Source organism: Aquarana catesbeiana, linkage group LG01, assembly GCF_042186555.1.
Source record: "Aquarana catesbeiana isolate 2022-GZ linkage group LG01, ASM4218655v1, whole genome shotgun sequence".
Lineage (NCBI taxonomy): Eukaryota > Metazoa > Chordata > Amphibia > Anura > Ranidae > Aquarana > Aquarana catesbeiana.
Window position 1 is genome coordinate 817500875 of NC_133324.1, and position 24406 is coordinate 817525280.

At 44.1% G+C, this 24406-nt stretch overlaps 1 protein-coding gene across 1 annotated transcript in view; it reads left to right on the forward strand.

Annotated features, from left to right (window-relative positions):
• Positions 1-8285: 8285 nt before the first annotated feature.
• The window catches only part of PPAT (phosphoribosyl pyrophosphate amidotransferase), a 60263-nt gene continuing 44142 nt past the window's right edge, over positions 8286-24406 (forward strand). The window contains exons 1-3 of the mRNA XM_073608360.1: positions 8286-8498; positions 14288-14354; positions 20368-20574. Coding sequence (XP_073464461.1) covers positions 8371-8498; positions 14288-14354; positions 20368-20574 — 402 coding nt within the window. The 5' untranslated portion in view covers positions 8286-8370. The remainder of the gene's footprint in view (positions 8499-14287; positions 14355-20367; positions 20575-24406) is intronic.

Here is a 24406-nt window from a genome sequence, read left to right on the forward strand (position 1 = left end):
GACAGACGGAAGTCACATGACGTCACCCGCGGCTTTCGTTGATCTTGTACACATGCTGTTTTACCAGGCACTTGGTTTGAAGTGCCACCTTTGTTAGTTTTTTTTTTGTTTTTTTATCATTAAAATTCCATTTTCTGCGGAGAGCACTATGTATTGCATTTTACTTGCATGATTCATGCGGCTTTGGAGTGGAGATTGCTGATCTTAAATTCGATCCAAGAGGGGATCTTCCTGGATTGGCTTGCTGATACATCATTTTACACCCCGAGTGGGAAAGTGTGTTTGACCCTCCATAACCAAAGGGTCCACGCAGTGAAGTGAGCTGCCATTCTTACCACTGGTGGGGGTTCCGTTTTTCCACCGTTATCATTTGCACGATAAGAGGGACATACCTAAAAGGTTAATTTAAACATGCAAGAACTGACAAATTTCTACTTTTCCATCCCCCCCTAAAAAGAAACCTTCCAGAAAAGGTTTGAAGCATACTGCTTCATTTAGACCTGGAAAACATGTGGCTTTTAAATTATACTGTATATCCATCTTAATTCCAATTGTAGAAGGACTTTGTTCCAGTCCCCCCCCCCCCCTCTTGGATCAGGATGGATGCGATGCAAAATCAAAAATTTAGATTTTTGGAAATTTACCTCCATGTACTACCTTTGTATGCCCACCAAGTGGCAAATCTGGATTAGAAATTTGCATACTTCTGACATGTCTATACCCACGTCTCCAAAATTGTAATTTGGTTTTTCCCACATAAAAGCACCCGCATTCACAGGACAGGAGGTAAATCACCCCAAGGGTCTTCCAATTGGTGAAGTGCTTAGGGCGGAAAATTCTTCCATTGAGGAGAATTGGATCCTTCTGGGTAAGCATGTATTTACAGTAGTTGCACGCTCCGCGAATAAAGGTACCTTTGGATCCCTTTCACACTGGGGCGCTTTGCAGGCACTACAGCGCAAAAAATAGCGCCCGCAAAGTGCCCTGAAAGAGCCGCTGCTGTGTCTCCATTGTGAAAGCCCCGAGGGCTTTCACACTGGAGCGGTGCGCTGGCAGGACGCTAAAAAAAGTCCTGCTAGTAGCATCTTTGGAGCAGTGTATACACCGCTCCTAAACCGCTCCTGCCCATTGAAATCAACCGCAGCGCTTTGCTGTGGTTTTAACCCTTTCTCGGCCGCTAGCAGGGGGGGAAAAACGCCCTGCTAGCGGCCAAATACCGCCGCTAAAACGACGGTAAAGCGGTGCTATAAATAGCGCGTTTTACCGCCAACGCGGCGCGTTGTGATCACCCAGTCACTGAGACTCGGCTGATCACCGATCTGTGTAAGGGGCCGGTCCCGGCCCCTTACCATGTGATCAGCTGTCAGCCAATGACAGCTGATCACATGATGTAAACAAAAGATCGGTAATTGTTTTTTTTTTTTTTACTCACGCTGACAGCGCGAGTAGAAAAAAAAGCCGATCACCGGATCGGATGTGAGGGACATCGGTCCCCAAGTGGAAGAGGCACATCTGCCTCATCAGTGCCCAATAAAAGTGCCACCTAACAGTGCCCACAGTGCCACCTAACAGTGCCCACAATGCCACCTAACAGTGCCCACAAGTACCACCTATCAATGCCCACCTGTAGTGCCAATCAGTGCCACCTGCCAGTGCTGCCCATCACTGCCACCCATCAGTGCCCATCACTGCCGCCTATCAGTGCCCATCACTGCCACCCATCAGTGCCCATCACTGCCGCCTATCAGTGCCCATCACTGCCGCCTCATCAGCGTACATCAATGAAGGAGAAAAATTACCCGTTTAAAATTTTTTAAAACAAAATATAAAAAAAAACTTTTTTTTAAAAAAAAAATCAGTTTTTTACATTTTTTTAATAAAAAGTAAAAACCGCAGAGGTGATCAAATACCACCAAAAGAAAGCTCTATTTGTGGTGAAAAAATGATAAAAATTTCATTTGGGTACAGTGTTGTATGACCACGCAATTGTCATTCAAAGTGCGTCAGCGCCGAAAGCTGAAAATTGGTCTGGATAGGAGGGGGGTTTAAGTGCCCAGTAAGCAAGTGGTTAAATTTGCAGGGGTCATTGCCGAATTCGCCCTTAAACTCACTACAGACAAGTTGATCCTTAATAGATTGAGCTCATTCTATTAGGATCGACCTGCTGATCAACACGTCTGACATCGCTCAGCTGTGTTGATTCAGCAATTAGTAAACAGCTATAAAAACACAGCAGTCCCACAATGGCATCCACTCCATTGCAGATGGATGTTAGGATGCTGTTCGAGATAAATAATGTTATCAATATTGCTACCAATGCCACAATGTCTATAATCTTTTTCAAAAAAACTTCCTATACTTAGACTGAATCATTCTTTAAGGTAAAATTAATTTTAATTAACTGCCTCTATTATACAGATATTGGCCATCCTTGTGGCTTTGATGTTTTCCACTGGGGTTTAATACTATAATCAGGTATACATGCCTCTATATCTATATCTCCCATTATTAGGCTTAATATTTAATATATATTTGTACACAGATATTAATTATCATCATTTTTTACATCTAGGCTGACCCTTCATTCCTTGGCCTCAGTGCTCATGTTTGCCGTGTCCTGGGCGGCTCTCAATGTATGCGTGTGTGGGGGGAGAAAGGGCCCGCCATCTTTGACTGCCAGACACAAGTTCCATCCAGAGGCATTGTCCTCACTGGGGTGACTAGGATCGTTTCACGAAAGCACAATCCTTTCTTATGTTTTTATTTTGGAATGGTCGTTCTGTGACACCATTTCAGCCCATGTAAGTACATTGATTATATGAAAAAATCTCTATATATGACTATGGTCTTACTTGTATTCTATGTACTCCTATTGTATATTTAATAATATTATAGATGCACAGTTGTGAGTTCTTGAAGAACACCCCTGAGGAAAGAATGTAACTGAAACACGTCGGGTGAAGAACCACATTCAGTCATGTGCTGTAATTTTTTTGGGTTCTGTACTACAGATCTGTATACATCTTTTTCAAAAAAAATTTTTGTTATGTAGATATATATGCCTTTAAGCGCTTGCCGACCGGCTCACACCGATATACATTGGCAGAAGGGCACGTACAAGCAGATTAACGTACCTGTACGATGCCCTTTAAGAAGCGGTTTGCGCACGCCGCAAGCTCCGTGAGTGTGATCGCGGGTCCATGGGGATACCTGCAATCGTCTCACGGTGAGGAAGAACGGGGAAATGCTGATGTAAACAAGCATTTCCCCATTCTGCCTAATGACAGGACACTGATCACTGCTCCCTGTAATCGGGAGCGGTGATCAGTGTCACGTCACACATAGCCACGCCCCCCCACAGTTAGAATCACTCCCTAGGACACACTTAACCCCTTCACTGCCAGTCACATTTACACAGTAATCAATGCATTTTTAATTGCACTGATTGCTGTATAAATGTGAATGGTCCCAAAATCGCACCAAAAGTGTTCGATCTGTCCGCCATAATGTTGCAGTCATGATAAAAATTGCTGATCGCCACCATTACTAGTAAAAAAAAAGAAAAAGATTAATAAAAATGCCATAATACTATCCCCTATTTTGTAGATGCTATAACTTTAGCGCAAACCGATCAATAAACTCTTATTGCGCTATATATATATATATATATATATATATATATATAATCCTTTTTTTTCACCAAAAATATGTAGAAGAATACGTATCGGCCTAAACTGAGGAAAAAAAACTTTTTTTTTATACGTATTTTTTTGGGGGATATTTATTATAGCAAAAAGTAAAGTCTTTATCACTATCTAGACAACCTTCTCTCTCAAGAACTTCTTCTGAATCACAGGGGCCAGGTTCTTCAAACACTTCAAAAGTCTGGCATATAAATCAGGAAAAGTTCTACCTGAAGCATACGCAATCCCTGGTATATCTCTGAGCTCATTTTGACAGTTGACACAGTCCACAACACAATAGCATTCCCTCTGACACCAACAATGGGGTACTCATTCCTCCCACTGACATCAACAGTGAGGCTTAGACCCCTTTCACACTGGGGCGGTTTGCAGACGCTATTGCGCTAAAAATAGCGCCTGCAAACCGACCCGAAACAGCCACTGCTGTGTCTCCAGTGTGAAAGCCCGAGGGGCTTTCACACTAGAGCGGTGCGCTGGCAGGATGGGAAAAAAAGTCCTGCTAGCAGCATCTTCGGAGCAGTGTATACACCGCTCCTGCCCACTGAAATCAATGGGGCAGAACGGCTATACCACCGGCAAAGCGCCTCTGCATAGGCGCTTTGCGTTGACTTTTAACCCTTTCTCGGCTGCTAGCGGGGGGTAAAACCGCCCACTAGTGGCTGAATACTGCCGCTAAAACAATGGTAAAATGCTGCTAATAATAGCGGTGCTTTGCCGCCGATGCACCTCCTGCCTCAGTGTGAAAGGGGCCTTAAAGTGTTTGTTGCCTCAGCATTTCAAATGTGCCTGCTGTACCATGTACTTGTATGAGAAAGTCTCCTGTTCTCTTTGTATTGCTTTCTTTATGTGAAATCCCTGGTGTTCCTATCAGTCCCTCTGCTTTCCTAGTAAAAACTGACTACACTAAGCAGGAGAACACACTATGGTCAGTTCTCTAACTATACTGGGAATTCAGTGTGCTCTCCAATAATTAAACTTGTCCTGACACGCCCCTGCTGCACAACCATTCACTGGGAAGCTCAGTGTGCTGCTGCTGCTGCTTCTCCTCTCTGCAGCTCTTATGCAGCTGAGAACAGAAGGAATGTGATTACTTATAAAAAAAGGTATTTATAATGTATTTTTTTATATCTATACAAAAATGTTTTGCCTTTCACTGACACCAATGATGGGGCACTATTCCTCCCACTGACACCATTAATGGGGCACTATTCCTCCCACTAAAATCAATGATGAGGCATTATTCCTCCCACTGACATCAAAGATAAGGCACTATTCCACCCACTGACACCAACGATGGGGCCCTATTCCTGCCACTGATACCAACGATGGTGCACTATTCCTCCCGCTGATCCCAATTATTGGACACTATTACTCCCACCGATAACAATGATGGAGCACTAGTCCTCCCACTGACACCAACAAAGGGGCAGTGTTCTATTAAGGGATTCCCCATTATTGGACACTATTCCTGCCACTGACACCAAGGATGGGGCACTATTCCTGCCACTGACACCAAGGATGGGGCACTATTCCTGCCACTGACACCAAGGATGGGGCACTATTCCTGCCACTGACACCAAGGATGGGGCACTATTCCTGCCACTGACACCAAGGATGGGACACTATTCCTCCCACTGATAACAATGATGGGGCACTATTCCTCCCTCTGACACCAACTATTGTTCATTATTCCTCCCACTGATATCAATGATGGGGCACTATTCCTGCCTCTGACACCAAGGATGGGGCACTATTCCTGCCACTGACACCAAGGATGGGGCACTATTCCTGCCACTGACACCAAGGATGGGGCACTATTCCTGCCACTGACACCAAGGATGGGGCACTATTCCTGCCACTGACACCAAGGATGGGACACTATTCCTCCCACTGATAACAATGATGGGGCACTATTCCTCCCTCTGACACCAACTATTGTTCATTATTCCTCCCACTGATATCAATGATGGGGCACTATTCCTGCCTCTGACACCAAGGATGGGGCACTATCCCATTCAAGTATGGCAATTATGGGACACTATTCCTCCTACTGACCACAGGCTATATGTAATATAGTTACTCCCACTGACCATCAAGCCTGAGACATTTTCTAAAGTATGGCTCCACCAAATTTTGAAAGACAATAAACCGACTCTTGCTTTAAAAAGTTTGGAGAGACCCCTGATGTAAAGTAAGGTGAACTCCAAGATACAAGAATCGTATGTATTCTTCCTTGTGTCTTGGTGTGCTTTGTGTCATTCTTCCAGGTGTGTGCAGTAATCCAGTGTGTAGGAACTTCCTGTAAATAAAGACCAGTCATGGCTGCTCTCTCTCCTCATGCAGGATGACTGGTCTCGTCTCCGCCCCTTCCTGCAGACAGTAGTGGGTGGAGCTTATGGGGCACCTCCCACAGCTCAGTCCTCGGCATTGGCTTTGTACAGCATAGGGATGATGTCACAGTGGGTTTTATAGAGTCGTATCTGGTTTTGTAAAGGTGTTTGGTGCACACAGAGTAGATTTCTATGGGGGAATCTATGTAGATTATTATTATTCAGGATTTATACAGCGCCAACAGTTTACGCAGCGCTTTACAATATAAAAGGGTGACAATACAGTTATAATACAATAAAATACAAGAGGATTAAGAGGGCCCTGCTCAGAAGAGCTTACAATCTAATAGGGTGGGGCAGGTGGTACAAAAGGTTGTAACTGTGGGGAATGAGCTGGTGGAAGTGGTAGGAGATTAGTTGGAGACGTGATAGGCTTTCCTGAAGAGATGAGTTTTCAGGTATTGCCTGAAGGTAGCAAGAGTAGGGGATAGCCGGATAGATGGAGGTAGTGAGTTCCAGAGGATGGGAGAGGCTCTGGAGAAATCCTGGAGACGAGCATGGGAGGAGGAGATGAGAGAGCTTGAAAGCAGGAGGTCTTGAGAGGAGCGAAGAGGTCGATTTGGGTGATATTTGGAGACAAGATTAGTGATGTAGCTCGGGGCAGAGTTGTGAATGGCTTTGTATGTTGTGGTTAGTATTTTGAATTTAATTCGCTGGGTGATTGGGAGCCAGTGTAGGGATTGGAGGAGAGGGTTGTCAGACACTGAGCGGTTGGTAAGGTGGATAAGTCTGGCAGCAGCATTCATGATAGACTGAAGAGGGGATAGCCTATGAAGAAGTAAGCCAATGAGAAGGGAGTTGCAATAGTCAAGGCGAGAGATAACAAGTGAGTGAATGAGGAGCTTGGAGGTTTCATTTGGTAAAAATGGGTGAATTTTAGAGATGTTACGGAGGTGAATTCTACAAACTTTTGACAACGATTGGATTTGAGGCAGAAATGACAAGTCAGAGTCTAGGATTACACCGAGTACCCTGGCGTGAGGGGAGAGACTGATGGTTGCATTGTTGATTTTGATGGAAAAGTCATGGAGGGGGGCACGGGCGGGGGGGAATATTAATAGCTCAGTTTTAGAGAGATTTAGTTTAAGGAAGTGGAGCGACACCCATACTGATATGTCAGTTAGTAAGTTAGTAATGCGAGAGGAGACTGAAGGAGTGAGGTGAGGAGCAGACAGATAGATTTGGGTGTCATCAGCGTATAAGTGGTATTGGAAGCCGTGGGCAGTTATTAAGTGACCAAGGGAGGAGGTGTAGATAGAGAAGAGAAGGGGTCCAAGAACCGAGCCTTGGGGGACCCCCACAGAAAGGGGCAATGGAGAGGAGGAGACAGAGTTGTAGGTGACACTGAAGGAGCGCTGTAATAAATAGGCAGAGAACCAGGATAGAGCAGAATCTGGGAGGCCAAGGGAATATAGTTTGAGAAGGAGCGGGTGGTCAACAGTATCAAAGGCCGCAGAGAGGTCAAGTAGTAGGAGTATGGAGTACTGGCTGCTGGTTTTAGCAGTTAGTAAATCGTTAGTGAGTTTTAGTAAAGCAGTTTCCGTGGAGTGCTGCGAGCGAAAGCCAGACTGTAAGACCCCATTCACACAGGGGCAACACGACTTGCAGGTCGCCTCAGCGAGGCGACCTGCAAACGACTGCCCCGGCGACTTGCAAAACGACTTCTGTATAGAAGTCTATGCAAGTCGCCCCCGAAGTCGTACAGGAACCTTTTTCTAAGTCGGAGCGACTTGCATCGCTCCTATTAGAACGGTTCCATAGCACAGAACGGGAGGCGACTTGTCAGGCGACTAGGTAGCCTGACAAGTCGTCCCTGTGTGAATGGGCTCTTAAGGGTCAAGAAGGTTATTTTCATTGAGGTAGGAGCTAAGATGGTTGTAGACTAAGCGTTCTAGAAGTTTAGAGGTGAATGGGAGCAATGAGATGGGTCTTAAGTTGTTCAGGTCGGTGGGGTCCAGTGAGGGCTTTTTAAGAATGGGAGTTATCTGCGCATGTTTTAAGATGATAGTCGCCCGCCCCCCTCTTCTATATGGGGGTTCACCGCTCCTATCACTGTGCGGATCTGATGTTTATTAATAGTCAGCATTGTGGGAGTTTTGCTCCTCCCTGTACTCCGATCCCCCCTCCTTCCCTCCAGGGAGGAGCCTCCCCCTCTCCTCTCCTCTCCTCTCCTCCCCTCCCCTCCCCTCCCCTCCCCTCCACATTTAAATATCCCGGCTCGGGCCCCCGCCGCTGCCCAGGAAGTATTTGTGTGCTGAGAACCACGTGTGTTTGGCATGGAGTTGGAGGAGCTCGGGATCGGTGAGGAGTGCGGGGTGTTCGGCTGTATCGCCTCCGATTCATGGCCCACCCAGCTGGATGTACCCCATATCATCACCCTGGGGCTGGTGGGGCTGCAGCACAGGTAACCGATCACCGTACACTTGTGTGTGATGGGGGGCGGGGAGCATGTGGATCTGTGATCTATATAGGGAGCTGCTGCAGAACCTCATTGCCTGGCTTGTGCATTGGCTGCTTGCTGGATGTGAACTCTGATCATCCTGTACATGTACTGCTGAACCTCACTGAGACTCTGGAGGGCTCCGGCTTGTCATAGGCTCGTCTTCAGATGTACACACAACTCTACATGTTGTATGGGGGGCCTGGTCACTATGCATAGACCTTAGAGAGGATCTATAATGTGAACTGTGCATGTGTGTGACTTCTTATGGCATGCATAGGATTGTTTAGAATGATCACTGATGAAGTGCTTGGATCTTTCAAAAACTGATTGCAACTGAAAGTGAGAATAAACAATAATAATCTCATGGAAAAAATCTATTACTTTTTATATAATACAATTTATATAATAAAAATTGGACCCTTGGTTCACACATTCTAAATACTTTTTGAACCTGTGGTCAATAACACCATTTGATGCCATTATCAGCTGTTCGCTACCTTTCAATGATATTAGATTTGGTGCTGGTCAACCTCAACGATATGTCTAATGCTTAATGTAACACATTGTGGTGTGTGTTTGTTTTTTTTTTTTTGTTTTTTTTTCCAAGCTAAAAAAAATTGTGGTTGTAAGCCCACAAAACAAAGAAAATTGCAAGACAAAGCATACTAGCTCATTCTGAAATGATCACCTTAGATCGAAGTCCCCGTACACCGCTCCGGCCGGTGACATTGCTCCCAGAGTTACTTCTGGGTATCGCAGGCTCTAGCGCTATGATGTTGCTCCCATGCATGCATGCGGGAGCCTTCAGTAATGGCACGAATGTGCCATTGCTTCAGTGCACATGTGCGGTACATGCTGATACAGGGGATATCTCCTAAATCCTGCAGGTTTAGGAGATGGCTGGGATAGCTACAGGTAAGCCTTATTATAGGCTTACCTGTAGTAAAAAGTGGTCTATAAGGGTTTACAACCACTTTAATGTATGATACTCTACTGTTTGTACCACCATTTTGTACCAGATCAAAGTTTGTAAACAAAATAAAGGTGACTGATATGACCAATAGGATGATACAGCCCTTGTAGCTCATCCATAATGCTAATATGCATGTACTGGGGTTATTTTTAATATGAAATTCTGCATCCATAGGTTTCATGCATTTGGCAATTCGGTATAGTGGTCACTTGGATGAAGTGGTTGTACTGAAAAGGTGGTGCACTCAGAGGATACAGCCGTATAGCTGATCTATAATGCTAGCCATACATTGTTGGCATTTTTTTTAATTAAAATATATCATGCATGCCTAGGATTGCTCAGTATAATCACTTTGATGAAGTGGTTGGCTCTTTAAAACATGAATTGAATTAGAAAGGTGATATGATCAGTAAGATACAGCCCTTATAGCTCATTCATAATACTAGCATGCATTAGGGTTATTTATTAATCTAGATTGTGCATGCATAGTTTTTCAGTATAGTGATCGCTTTGAAGTGGTTGTATCTTTCAAAAATTGATTGCACTGAAAAGCTATGATCAAAAGGATGGTACAGCCCTTATAGCTGATCTGTAATGCTAGCAAGCATGCACTGGGGCTTTTCTAAATATTGTGTAATGCGTGTATAGGATTATTCAGTATATAGCTATCGCTTGATGAAGTTGTTGTAGCTTTCCAAAATTGCACTGAAAAGGTGATATGATCAATACGATACGACCCTTATACTATTCCATAATGCTAGCATGTATGTGTGTGTGTGTATATATATTTATTTGATGAAGTACAGTAGTTGTATCTTTCAAAATTAGATTGTTTTGAAAAAGGTGATGTGATCAATGGCACCCCTTTCACACTGGGGTGGTTTGCAGGTGCTATTGCGCTAAAAATAGCGCCTGCAACCCGACCCGAAACAGCCGCTGCTGTCTCTCCTCTTTCACACTGGAACGGTGCGCTAGCAGGATGGGGAAAAGAGTCCTAGCAGCATCTTCGGAGCGCTGTATAACACCGCTCCTTCACATTGAAATCAATGGGGCAGCGCGGCAATACCACCAAAGCGCCTCTGCAGAGGCGCTTTGCGGTGGTCTTTAACCCTTTCTCGGCTGCTAGCTGGGGGTAAAACCGCCCTGCTAGCAGCCGAATACCGCTGCTAAATGTGGCGCTTTACCGCCAACGCACCTCCCACCCCAGCCCCTGGCTATGCATGTATTCTTCTTTTTGAAGTTGTTGCATTTTTCAATTGACTCCACTGGAAAACTGATACAGTCAATCCAATTTTGCTGAAAATGTAACTATTGCTCCTGGTCAAGTCAATCTGGACCATATTAAATGGGTTGGTTCTGTTGTGGTGTCAAACAATTGGGAATGTTTGTAGACATATCTCCGATGGCCCACTTGATGTGTACAATGCTGTTGGCTGTTTCCTCTGTTATTTCTCCTAAGGCAAAGTTTGTTTTTTTTTTTTGTTTCTACTAGTTCTACCAGTTCTACCTGATTTGGTGCACTGTACTGACCACTGCTTTTGTTTGATGGTATTTTAGCAGGACAGGAAAGCTCCTCACACAACAGCCCTACTGTCCTTTTCAATGACTTGTCATCCAGTACTGGCCGATGGCTGAATTACCATTACAATCACCCTGTTACCAAAAACAGGAGCAAAGTATGCCTGTATACTTCTGAAGGCTTGGGTTTAACCCAGGGTGTTTCCATCCCGTCCATTGATTTAGAAATATCTCCATGACTGTGTGTGTATATATACAGTGGATCAGGTTGCTAGCATAGACACTTCATGATCTTTGCTGACAACCTTCTGTGACAAACAAAATGGTGCTGACTATGAAAACCACATGACCTTCCCAAGATAGACTGCTATCTTGATACTGGTCAGAGGTCAGCTCCGAGTCCTAGGCCTGTGAAGAGGTCCTGAAAGTGGCTCACCCATCAAATATGGCTGGGCTAGTGGTGGTAAAAGGAGAGATTCATCCAGCTTGCTCCAATATCAGTATGCGTGTGCCATACTATTCAGAGAATGCCTTGCACTTTCTCAATGCACATCGTTCTCTGGATGAGTTGCAGAAAAAAGGTGGTGATGTCACAATCACCAGCTCGTCAGAAAATGCTTTGGGTTCATTTGAGAAAAAAAGTAAGGTGTCTTTGGTGTTAACACCTGGTGTTCAGTATGCCGCAGGATAGCTGCTGGACACAGGACTAAGAGCGCGAGTATCACTGTACCCAAAATTTAGATTTAACCTACCAGCATGTCTTGGGGGTGTGGGAGGAAAGAACATGGAAACACTACGCAGATAGGGTCTTGGATTGGATTTGAATAGAGGACCCTAGTGCAAGAACTTTGCCTAGCCCCACTGGAACTTGAATTGAAATGCAGGTCCATGAGATTGTATGCCGAAGATCATTAGGCTTATTAAATGAGCAGGAGGCACTCAAATGATGTCAATGTCCACCTTGGTGCATTTCTCAAGTCACTTACTATCTCGCAGACTACCGTCCTGATTCATATATGTAAATCTGATAGGTTGTTTGTTAAAATGGTTTACAAATATTGTTTTAGGGTTTTTATGAATGTGATTGTGGGCAGCCATATTTGCTTATTACACAGATTGTGTTTTCTGCCTCCGTGGTGGCCCTTTACTCACAATGCAAATCTATGGGTCAGTGGACTCATTACACTCCTGCGTCATTGATTTATCTTAAAATGTGTTTAGAAGAAAGGCAGGGTGATAAATCTAAGCTGCCTTCTCTAGTCACTGATCTACATACGGTAGTTCTACATTTAATGCAACAATAAAAATATGGAATAGCAAGAATATTACAATGTAAAAGGAAATTGTAAACACTTAGGCCCATAAAAAATGTAAAGGCCTACCCAGATGGGGTGCCGGGGATTGGAGATGGCGCCTACACTCATCAAACTACAACCTAAAGATTATGTATTCGCTACATATATTTGTTACAGAATGACATTAGTTACCGCACTGTATACTAATCTATGTAACCCTGCTAATACATCAACCGTCTGTACTGATACCCTGTGAAAAATTCAATAAACATATGGATAAAAAAAAAAATGTAAAGGCCATTAAAGTTGACATTAAAGACAATAACTCAAACATTTTTTCTTTATTCCTTTCCATTTGTTTTTATATTATGTGCTGTAATAGGGTATCTTAAATAAAATGCTTAGCTTAAAGGAGAAGTTCTCCTTTTTAGAAATGCTAATTTTTTTGCATGTAAAAAAAAATGAATTTTTTTCTGTAATGGATCTGTAAAGCATTTCACCCATGATCAGTAGATCATGGGTGTAATGCCACAGTCCTTCAGACTGTCTGTGTAGCTGTCTGGCCATACCTCCTGATACAGCCAGGCAGTTGCACTCTGACAGGAAGCATGAATGAACTACCACATTGAGAACTACAAGCCGACTGCTGCAAAGGCTGCAACACTGTGCATTGAACATTGTGAATGGCTGACACGGCCTTGTCTATTGCAGGTTGTTACAGCTAGCAAGGGGGGGGGGGTCGTTGTCTCCTGCTAGCTATCGAAGCGGGTAACCGGGGGGCCGGTACATCTGTAACATGTTGCACTCTGAATATGGGTGTAACATTTTACAAAAGGTGAGCTTATCCTGTTAAACTGAACTTGGGGAAAACAAAGTCCTTCCTTGCAGTGGGACTGCACCCTTGCTGCTAAGGCTAACTACTTGTTTTATGCCTAGGAGACCATGAAAAGAGGTTTTGCTTCTACAGGGTCCTTCACATTGCTAGATCAGGCCCTGCAGCGTCTCCTTCCCTGCACTCTCCTATGGAAGGGTCCTTTGATGTCAAGACTGATGCAGCCCCTATAGCCCTGCATTAGACCTGAGGACACCAAAGGACAGCCCACTGCTGGGTGGAAACACTGTTTGCCCCGGGAGCAGAGATTGGGTTTGTAAAAAATGTTCTTAGAATCCTATAGATTAAACGGGCAGTTCACTTTTGCAGTGTGGGCACAGCCCCACTGCAAAGGAGGATTTCAGTTTTCCAGTAACAAACAAATGGCCCCTGCCCCCACCTACAACTGGCCTTCACAGCAAGGAGCAGATGGAAGGGCAAACGCATAAAAGACAAACGGAACATTCCATAGTTCAACTCACCAACCAGTTTGCTGACAAACCGAATTAACCTGTCCAACAGTCTGCGTTAAAAAAAGGGGTTTAGTTAGCACGCATTTGCAAACGCATGCGTAAGCTGCAAGGCCTCCTCACGGCACCCTGTGTATGCTTGCAGTCCTAACACTACTGAATTTATGAGCATCTCCACAGTGGGAGCACATGCATTCAGTGGATAGATGAGGGACCAAGTGGGCCTGGAGGCAGCCCAATCCCCCTTAAAGGAACAGGAGCACACTGGACATCCAGCATGTAACACAGTGGCAGCAAAGGTGTTTTCCAGCATTCAGCTTTAAAGAACTGTAGGCTGATAAAGCATGGAAATACCTATTAAAATCTTGTAAAAAAAAAATCTGAGTGCATCAAGGCTCATATCTATGTTTATGATAAAATGGGGGGGAGAGGCAGCAGTCCAATTTTGAGTTTCCCTAAAATTTGCATCTGTTTGACATCCTGTCACCTTTTTTATCTGATACATTTTTGTGTATTATCAGAAAACTGATCATGTACAAGTGTGCAAGGACATGAAATGCAGAGAATTATACAAATATTTAAATATCTAATTTGTTAATGCTTGTTTAATTTAATCTTCACAGGGGACAGGAAAGTGCTGGCATTGTGACAAGTGATGGAGGTGCTGCTCCAACATACAGAATGCACAAGGTAAAATTGATCATCTTTATGCTTTTGAAGAATAGACAAGTCCTAGAAGCCGTGTCTGCGAGGCCTATGAGACCTCCCAAAGTCTAAAAGCCAACCCCAAAAACTTAACCTGCTGTAATGTCTGTGGTTTGACTTGGGCAGTCCCAATTTAATTCTCCCTAGATTCTCCCTAGAAGCCATAGGTTTACATTGACTGTCTCATTAGCATTGCGTACCTGGGTTTCCCACTGACACCCATGATTGCCAAGGAACTTTCTAAAATGATCTCTTCATTCAGTGAAGCAAAGTGATGTACCTGATACATTTAGGTATTTTAAGAGCATGTGATTTGCTCCCTGCCTTCCACATGACAGTGCAGGCAATTGGCTGACCTGGTACCCAGTCATTTCCCATGGGGTTTCAGCATTGTGTTGCACCAAATCCCAAGGGTTTCTGTAGACCAGGGATCCTCAAACTACGGCCCTCCAGCTGTTATGGAACTACACATCCCATGAGGCATTGTAAAACTCTGACATTCACACACATGACTAGGCATGATGGGAATTGTAGTTCCTGAACAACTGGAGGGCCATAGTTTGAAGACCCCTGCTGTAGACCATACTGGCACATGATTTCTATATGCCTGTAAATGTCTTTTGCACCGAAGAGTCAATTTTTATACTAAATTACACATAAAGGTGGTCCCTATGAAATTCTGGAAGTACATACAGAAGTTTGACAAGTATTTTGAGAAGATTGAAAGCTGCATTGTCGCAAAGAAAATTCAGCCTGCTGGAGATGTTGCCAAAAGCGAGTTGTGTTTTGCCCATGCAGAGCAAAGTTATGCATTCATTTCAATGAGCTGCTTATACCTGCCTGTTCTTTACTCCCCTTGCATCCTGTTCACACATGGAAGTGAATGCTTCTATAGTTTTTGAGACTAGACAATTTTTGCTTTAATTTTCCCTAAGGCAAACCTGCACCCCTTTTGGCACTTTTGTGGCCCTCTGGGCCCCTGCAGACAGTCTGTTTACCCTACGTGGGTGCTTACTCGGACCACTAAAGAAAAATGTCTGTAGACCTAGGTTTCAGTAGCTAAAGGGTTTGCTTTATTTCATACTATATTTTTTTTTTTTTTTTTTATTGAAAAGCATGCAAGGCAAACATAGGCAAATGTACATTTGCAAAATGGAATGTCAATCATACAGAAGATGCAGACAAAGGTTAGCGCATAATACATATGGGCACCACAGGACTTGTATCCCAGTAAAGTAATAGAGGACAAACGGGACATGACCCAAAAGAGCATCTCAAATACATTATTAAATTTTGATAAAGTGCAAGGTGAAGAGAAGAAAAAATGGGGGAAACAGAACTCTGAACAGTGCAGGAACTTGCCTGAATGTATAAACCTCTACTTGGACAATATAGTGTATACACTTTCATTCACCCAGCGACTTGTACAGATCTAGGAAATAATGTGGTGGCCATGGAGCTCTTTGTGCTCAGAAATATCAAGGTCCTGTAATCATCCCTTCGCTAAATGGGGTCTGAAATTGGACAGCATAGAATCGCTAGTATCCTGAGTGTCGAACCATGGACCCCATACCTTATAAAACGTTTGAGGACATCCTCTTGCCTAATATGTTAATTTATAGAGTGGCAGGGCCTGATTAATTAACTTTTTTTTCATGACCCAAGGCGCAGGACCTTTTGTATGGGTCCAGCCTAGAAAAATTGTTTTCCTGGCAAAGAAAATGTTTGTAAAAAAAGAGACCTTGCGCCAAGATATATATATACCTTTGTGTACAAAGCTGCTCCCCCAAAAACAGTGAACCTATCACTGTGCAAGTAAAACCAAATTAAGTGATAGGGGGCGCCAAGTGATTGTATTGTTGCTTATATGTCATATAACATAAATTAACGTGAGCGTGTGCATAAAGTGCAATATTTCCTTATATCAAACAAGAAGGAATTCCATATATAGATATATTTCTCTATCTCTCTCCACCGAATGTGCTCTAAATTGAAAGTGGTTTACCAGATGGATGTGACCTCTACTTATTTAAAAAGGTCTAATGCGCTTTTGGGAGATCCTAGGTTACCAGATGAATCCTCTGTAATATGACCTCCTCTTCACCAAAATATCCCATATGGAAGCAACAAAGGGACACTACATAGCGTAATACTGTTGGTTTATTTAAAATCGTACATGAAGGTTGTCTGCTTACATTTAGGTGTGCCATAGCCTGCAGAAATTGTATTATGGAACCGCTTGCTGCTGGGCTCACGTCCAGAGCCGTTGTGCGGTCCACACGTGCATGGACGTACGTTTCGTAAATAATACGTCATCAGGAAGCGTACAGATCACTGAGCATGCTCAACTTCAATGGCTAGGAAGTTGCGATTGGAGCATCAAATCTCCACCCCCACAATGTATCTTGCATGGCTATCCATGCAAAACAACCCACTCTGCATTGCCTACTCATGCCAGTAAACAAATATTGCCTCTTGGAAAACCACAATATTATAATGCATAATAAATAAAAGGTTAATTAAATTAAAATGGTCAATCACTATAGCATGAACTCTGATAGATATTATAAACTGTAGCACATTACCATGATCATATTAAGAGAATGAAATTGTAAGCAAACCTAAATTGTTAAATGGAACGGTCTTCATTCGTTGGTCAGAAAGCAGTTAAGGTCCATATTGGATATTTTGGTGGAGAGGTCATATTAGAGGATTAATCTGGTAACCTAGGGTATCCAATCCAGGATCTCCCAAAAGCGCATTAGACCTTTTTAAATAGAGAAACAAAATATTTTGGGGGGCAAACCCTAAAAGATGCATTAAAGATGGTGTAGCCATAAGACCATACAGCAGAACAAAAATATTACAGCGCACATATGCAAAAAAGATTTACCTCCAGCAAGGCTAGTTTAAAACGCTTAAACATTTTCAAAAAACATTATCAAAAATATGGGGATTTGGTCACACCATATTGCTATATGGTGCCAAGCCCACTTAACTGCAAAGTACCCCATGATTGGTGGGTCCCACACTATCCATAGATTGGGAGATCCTGCTTCTCTGAACCATGAGAGCAATACACTCTTCTATATGGGAGAACTTTGAGGTCTCCACCCATGACACAAGTGGACACTAATGAGAGGTACTTAATGAGGGAGTGGGGAGCTCCTCCTAACAAACATAACAAGACAATACTTGTTTGGTTGCTGAACATGGACTGTTTGTGGAAAACACAAGTAATACTCTGGACAATTCCACCCCATACCCCCCCCCCCCCCCCCCCCACCTTTGCATTCCGGGCAGGGTAGATTGTCCAATCAGCAGTGAGAGCTGTTGGAGGAATTTGCCCCCACCAATCTCACAGCTAATCTACATGCACATATTATAATATCCAAGGCAGACACACAATAGAACATTGAAATACAGCCACACCCCAAACGACCCAGCAAAGAGTACACAACAAAATGAGACAATATACCAACCACCCCAAGGTGGCAGAGACCATCATGGCCTCCTTAATAACGTCCTTTTGCATTATATAACAGAATATCTTCCTAAATTCTTGTAGCTCCCTCAAATGCCAGGGCCCATAGTCGGTAGGCAAGAGGCTAGCATTCAGTCCCTCCAAAGCCTCTGTCCTGGGTGAGTCTGTCAGTTTGGTTACAGCGGAGGCTTCCAGCTGCTCAGATATACCAAGAAGGCACCACTTAGGGCAGAAGATGTTGGAGAGCAAATGTATCTGCGATATGCTGTAACCCGTGGCCAGTTCAGTCTCCCTGCTCAGTCACATTTATGACCTGTTGGGGTGGGTTTCTTGCACATATGAAACAGATGTGTTGGTGTATAGTATAATCTTTGCAAATAGCGTAGCTGGATAAGTCTGGCCCTGGCCGAGAACTGTATTAGAGTGTGTGTAAAATTCCTGCCAATTTTCTAAAGTAAGATTCGGGATGTCCCCCCAACCATCTATTTTGCATATTAAGTATTGATATTGACTGCTGATCCTTAAGGAAGTTGTAATAGGAGGAGATAAGGCCTGTGTGATCAGAGTGTAGGAGGGAGCGTTCAAGCCTTGTATTGCTGAGGCATACATCGTGCAGCCCAAATTAAGCCTCCGTGGCGTGTCGAAGCTGCGTATAATAGAATGACCGTGTGTGTGTGTGTGTATATAGATATATAGATATCTTTCATACCAAGAGACTATTGCAGCCCCCATATCAGTAGTGGCCTTAAAGGATAAGTTCACTTAGAGAAAAAGAATAAGTGCACTTTTTACCTGGGGAAAAAAAGAAAAGTGCATTTTTTGGGAGCCTGTAAAGCATTATACCAGTGATCAGCAAATTGCTGGTGCCATGCTGGTCTCCAGCAGATCTGCCAGTGTATTTGTGTGCCCATACATTCCATATGGCAAGCAGATACAATCTGACAGGGAGAATCCATGAACTACCATGGCGTGCCACAGCGCTGTGGTAGTTCATTGAGAACTACAAGCAAACATCTGCAAAGTATGTAGTTCATTCACACACGAGCGGTGTGAATGTTGCCGTGTGGGTGGAGTCCTGCACGGCTTTGCGGTTTTCAAAAAGTGACCGCTAGTACAGGTGAACTTCTGCCTGTACTGCTGTCACAGGGAGTGCAGGGATCATGTTACACCCTAAAACCGAGTGGAACGTGTAACATGATTCCAAAGGTGAACTTATTCTTTAAGTCAGTGTTTCTCAACTCCAGTCCTCAAGGCGCCCCAACAGGACAGGTTTTCAGGCTTACCATTATTTTGCACAAGTGATTTGATCAGTTTCACTGCCTTAGTAATTACCACAGCTGTTTCATCTGAGGGAAATACTGAAAACACGACCTGTTGGTGCGCCTTGAGGACTGGAGTTGAGAAACACTGCTTTAAGTTGTGGAAACATCCACCAATGTACATAAATGATTTAGGCTGCATAGTAATACATGAGGAGATTGGGAAGTGCCAAACCTCCTCAATTAGTAGGCAATTGAAAGGTAGCTAACGACTCCCAGGAAGACTTGGGGTGCCTCAAATTTGTAACAATTGAGTCAATCGCACAAAAAATTCACTCTGCTGTTTAACACTGTATATATAAAAATTTGGGAAGAAAAAGACCATTTCAATAGGTTCACTCGTCTCATCAAAGAGGCAGTTTAACCCGTTGAGCAACCTTGGTGCGAAAGGAGGGAAATGCAAGAGGTCAAACTATTATCCTAAAACCGCGATAGTTGACTATCAATACCCAGATTTTTAAATTTAGATCTGATTTGCAGTGGGCAATCAGGTGGTAAAGAGGGGTTCTCCATTTTTAAAAAAGTGATTTTGATCAATAACCTTGAATTCTGAATATTGATCAAAACCCTGAATTAGGTGGAGGACCTGTGGCAGGGTTATGTGTGGCTTTTTCATACTATCTTACTTTTTTCTGTGCTATGGTTCCTTTTTTTTTTTTTTTTTTTTTCTCTGATCTTTAATAGATCTTGCTGTGTCACAAGTGGGTTTTAGGGAACACAGATGTGGAAGCATGGCTTTAAGGGGCTGGAATAGATGTAGTCTCCAGCAGTCTTGTTATGTTTCTCCAGGCTATAACTGTCTCCCAAAGCATGTCCAAATCTCCACCTCATAAAGCATTTCTGCAGTCTGACCATCTTTTGGGGTATGTCTGGCTTTTGGGAGAATTACATTCACACTATGGGTGGCCTTTTGGTGATAAGGTTGCACTTGGAGCCCCTTATATCAAGAAACTTGATCACCACTGCTGAATGGAATGAACTATAATTTGTTTCTTCCCCTTCCGGGGAATAACTTTGGGACTGTAGCGTACAAATACTGTAGGCTTTCGTACAGTCTTCAGTGCTATGCTCGGACTGCAATCTGTCCGCCATACAGGGACTAGCTTTTGGGCTGTTGGTGTAGTAGAACTACTCTATGGCTTGGATGGCCATCAAGTCTTCCAGTGCTATGCTAATGCTTTTATCTCTCCTACAGGGAATGGGTTTGGTCAATCACGTGTTCTGTGAGGAAAGTTTGAAGAAACTGAACATGAGCAACTTGGGAATTGGGCACACAAGGTATTCGACATCAGGAAATTCTGCATTGGAGAATTGTCAGCCGTTTGTCGTTGAAACGCTCCATGGAAAGATTGCTGTGGCACATAATGGAGAACTAATAAATGCAGCTCGACTTAGGCGAAAGGTAATCTGATAAAGTGCACATTAAATCCACTTAAATGCAGTTTGTATGTTCACCTGAATTTTTTTTAGATTAATGCCCGGAACAGAAGTGGTCTTCTGCATTCTAGGCATTTGTCTCTGAATGCATAGGGCCAGTCCTGCCCAGCCACAGATTGGTATAGCCTGTCAGTGGTGCTGAATGCTGCATCTGTCCCTCCGCGGTGCACTAAAAATGCCGGGGGGTGTTAGAGTGCACAATAGATGATCCTTGTGCAATTGAATGGACTCTTCTTGAATTTGTCCATCTGGGCTATACAGCGTGATGCGTGTTTTTTTTTTTTTTCAAGGTTCAATTCCTCCTTGTGCTGTCTCTTCTCTGGCGACTGACAGAAAACCATGGGAAGCAGCTCCTTAAATAGGCCAAAAAGGCCTTCTAGAAGGTTCTGAAAGGTCATCTGACCTCAACTGACCAATCCCTACCTTGGTCACATAACCCTAACCAATTAGAATGAGCCCCATTAAAAACCCCTATATTAATGTCTAAAATTCTGACGTTGCGATCCCATGAAGCACAGGGGCATAAAAAAGGCTTCCCCCATTAAAACGGGGGTCCACCTATCTATCGTTTTTTTTTTTTGAGTTCATTCACAAACTTTTCTTCTCAGCATTACATACTCACATATTGTGTGTAATATGTCCGCCTGTGTCAGATTTCGTCGGAAAGAATAACTTATATTATTCACTGCAGGCGGTTTCCATCTTCATTGTGGGCATTTGAAGCCCACAAGCATTTATTTCCTGGATGTGGTGAATGTTGTGCTCCCAGCATTCACCGCTCGTTCCCGCACATGCTCAGTGGCATCCTGGGAAGCCTGAGACTAGCTCCCAGGAGTCTGGAAGAGGCTAGAAACATGCCTACTCCCACGGGAGGAGAACCAGGAAGTGCAAAGAAGAATAGAAAAATAAAAGGTAATTACGGCGATTTAAATTTTTTTAAACAGCATGTCAGCATCTAGGCAAGGAAGAGAATACATACAGATATTATTCAAAATTTGGGTGGAACCCCGCTTTAATTATAACACATCGACACCACTTTGTGATGAACCTAAGTAAGCTTTAATGAAAACAATTTATAGTGGTGTAAGTTTTCATTATAATGGGGCAGGCAGCCGCAGCCCTTCAGCTCTAGTAACATTACAAATTCCACCATGCTTCTGGGAACCATGCCTGTGGCTGTCAGTCTTGCAGTGCCTCATGGGACTTGTAGTTTCATCACGGTTGGAGTGGCATAGGTTGTCCACCCACTGCTACAATTAAAACTTGCACAACTATAAATGGCTTTAAATAGGAACTTTTTTTTTTTTTTCAATTTTGGGAAACGCAAAAGGGTTAGAACATCTGATTGTTTTGGGGTTTTTTTATCTCTCCTCTTTGAGATTTCCCTTCACTTCTCCTTTCATAGCCAAAACAGGAAGTGTGAGGGAAACCCTATTTGTCACCCAACAGGGTTATCAGGAACAGTATGTCCATTGGAAGATTTTTTTTTTTTCTTTTCTCCTGGTTTTGGTGCCAACCCAAAATTTTGAATGGGCTTTCATTCTGCCGCCCGACTCTGTCAGTTTTTACTGCTGCCTCTGTGTTAACAGTAAATCAGACAGGTGTTCTAATACCTCTCCACTCTATCTAAAACTAAAAAAGTGTTATCTTTAATTCTAATTCAGTCTTGCTATGTTTTATTCTTTACTGATACAGATGTTTGTGTTTCAGTCCCCTTTTTATGAGTGACATTGCACTGGTGGTCTATATTATGTTCTTACACCTCAGAGCTAAACTTCACACATCATGGTCAGGATGTCTTTAGAGAACATTGTGCTCCTCAGCTGTTTCCTGATCTCATGACTTTTAGTGGTTGCTGATAGCTTTTCCTTTATAAATGAATCTGCTTTGTACATGTTTAATTTTGTAGTTCGGCCTTTTAATCTCACTCTATGTAGAGAGAGCTTTTGCAGACCTTGAAAATTGAGTTTTTCCTCCCTGCCTTAGCATTTTATTATCTATTTGATAAGGGTTGTAAAGTTGCGATTTGTTCCCTGAAATCAGACTGTAGTAGGACTGCGGTTGGTGAGTGTGAGGTGAATGCAGAACAAGGACTTATGGTAAAGGGGCCTATGCAGCCCATGTACTAATGGACAAGAACTCGTACACGCTAAGAAAATCGGGGGAACATTTTCGTCCAAAGCATTTTCGTACGGTGTGTACACCACTTTAGACAGCCGAAGGGACAAAATTCAAAATTGTCTTACAAGAGAAATCAGACTGCGCATGATCAGAAACCATAAACAGCAAAAAAGCCTTAGTACAAGAATTTTCGTACAAATTTTATTTAATCGGTTCTGATTTGCTGTGAAACATCGAGAAAAATCAGACTGCCTGATTTTCTTAGTGTGTACCCCACTTTAGATTAGAAATGTACATTTTGGGGGGGCGTGTCCAAGATGGCGAGGTGAGCAGTCGCCTGTTCTGGAGCTCCGCCGAGGCCTACTCTAAAATCCGCAGCCATCGGCACCAAATCGGCAAACAAACTGAACCCTGAGGCCAGTGGACACCCTAATCCTACTCCCCTCCTGCCTCGGACGCCGCCGGTCTGACATCCGCCGGACCGGAGATCCCCTTGCTGTGGACGCGGGGCCTACGACTCCACTAGGCCCCGGGTGAATCCGCGGTCTCGATTAGAGGAGCGGCCTGAACTATCGGCGGAGGTAGCGGGCGCTGACGGACTCTCCTCTCCCTTCCGTCGCGGCCGCCGGCTGGCCGCCGTCCCCCGGACTTGGGCCTCCCTTGTTGTGGACGTGGAGGCCTACTTCCACTAGGCCCCAAGTGAAGCCGCGGTCTCGCCTAGAAGGGCGGCCGGAGCCGCCGGAGGAGGAGCCGGAGCTGATTCCAGGACCCAGGGAGCCCTCTCTCATCCTGCCCCAGCACCATCAGGGTCACTCCGTTTGGACCTGATTGGAACTCCAGACGCAGGGGACCCCAGCGGATCCTGAATGAGGTGACGCCAGTCGGGCGCAGCGGCCGGTAAGGGGAAAAATTATAAATTCCCTTCCTCCCCAGAGATGCACCCTCACAAGCACCCAGACCCACACGCAGTGTACACAGGGCCTTGCAGACTGCACTAATGGAGGCTGCTGAGGCCAGACCCCCCTGGCTGGCAGAGGTCATGGCAGCTATAGCCACATGCCAATCCACGCTTACTGCAAAAATAGACGCAGTACAAATGGATGTGGGCCTCTTACGACAGGATATGGACAAGCTCCGTTCCAGGGTGACAGAAACAGAACAGAGGGTCAGTGACGCAGAGGACACAGTCGCTCAACACAGTGCAGCACTTCATACTCTCCAAACTAAGGTTAAGGCCCTGGAGTACAGGGCAGAGGACGCGGAGAACAGGAACAGGTGCAACAACCTGCGCATTGTGGGATTGGCGGAGGGGGCTGAGGGCAACAACCCCACATGCTTTGTGGAGGACATGCTACGCAGCCTTCTACCGGAAGCTTGTTTATCCCCCCAATATGCAGTGGAAAGGGCGCATAGAATTCCACCAAAACCTGGCCCTCCAGGGGCCCCTCCTCGTACTTTTATTCTTCGACTTCTCAACTTTCGAGATAGGGACGAGATCCTGCGAGCTTCTAGGAATGTGGGTGACCTACGGTTTCAAAACAACAAATTGATGATCTTTCCTGACTACTTGATAGAAACACAAACTCAGGAAGTCATTTGACCATGTGAAAGCGGCATTGCGGACGCGCAACATCCGCTACAGTGTCCTATTTCCAGCGCGTTTGAGGGTCCAGGAT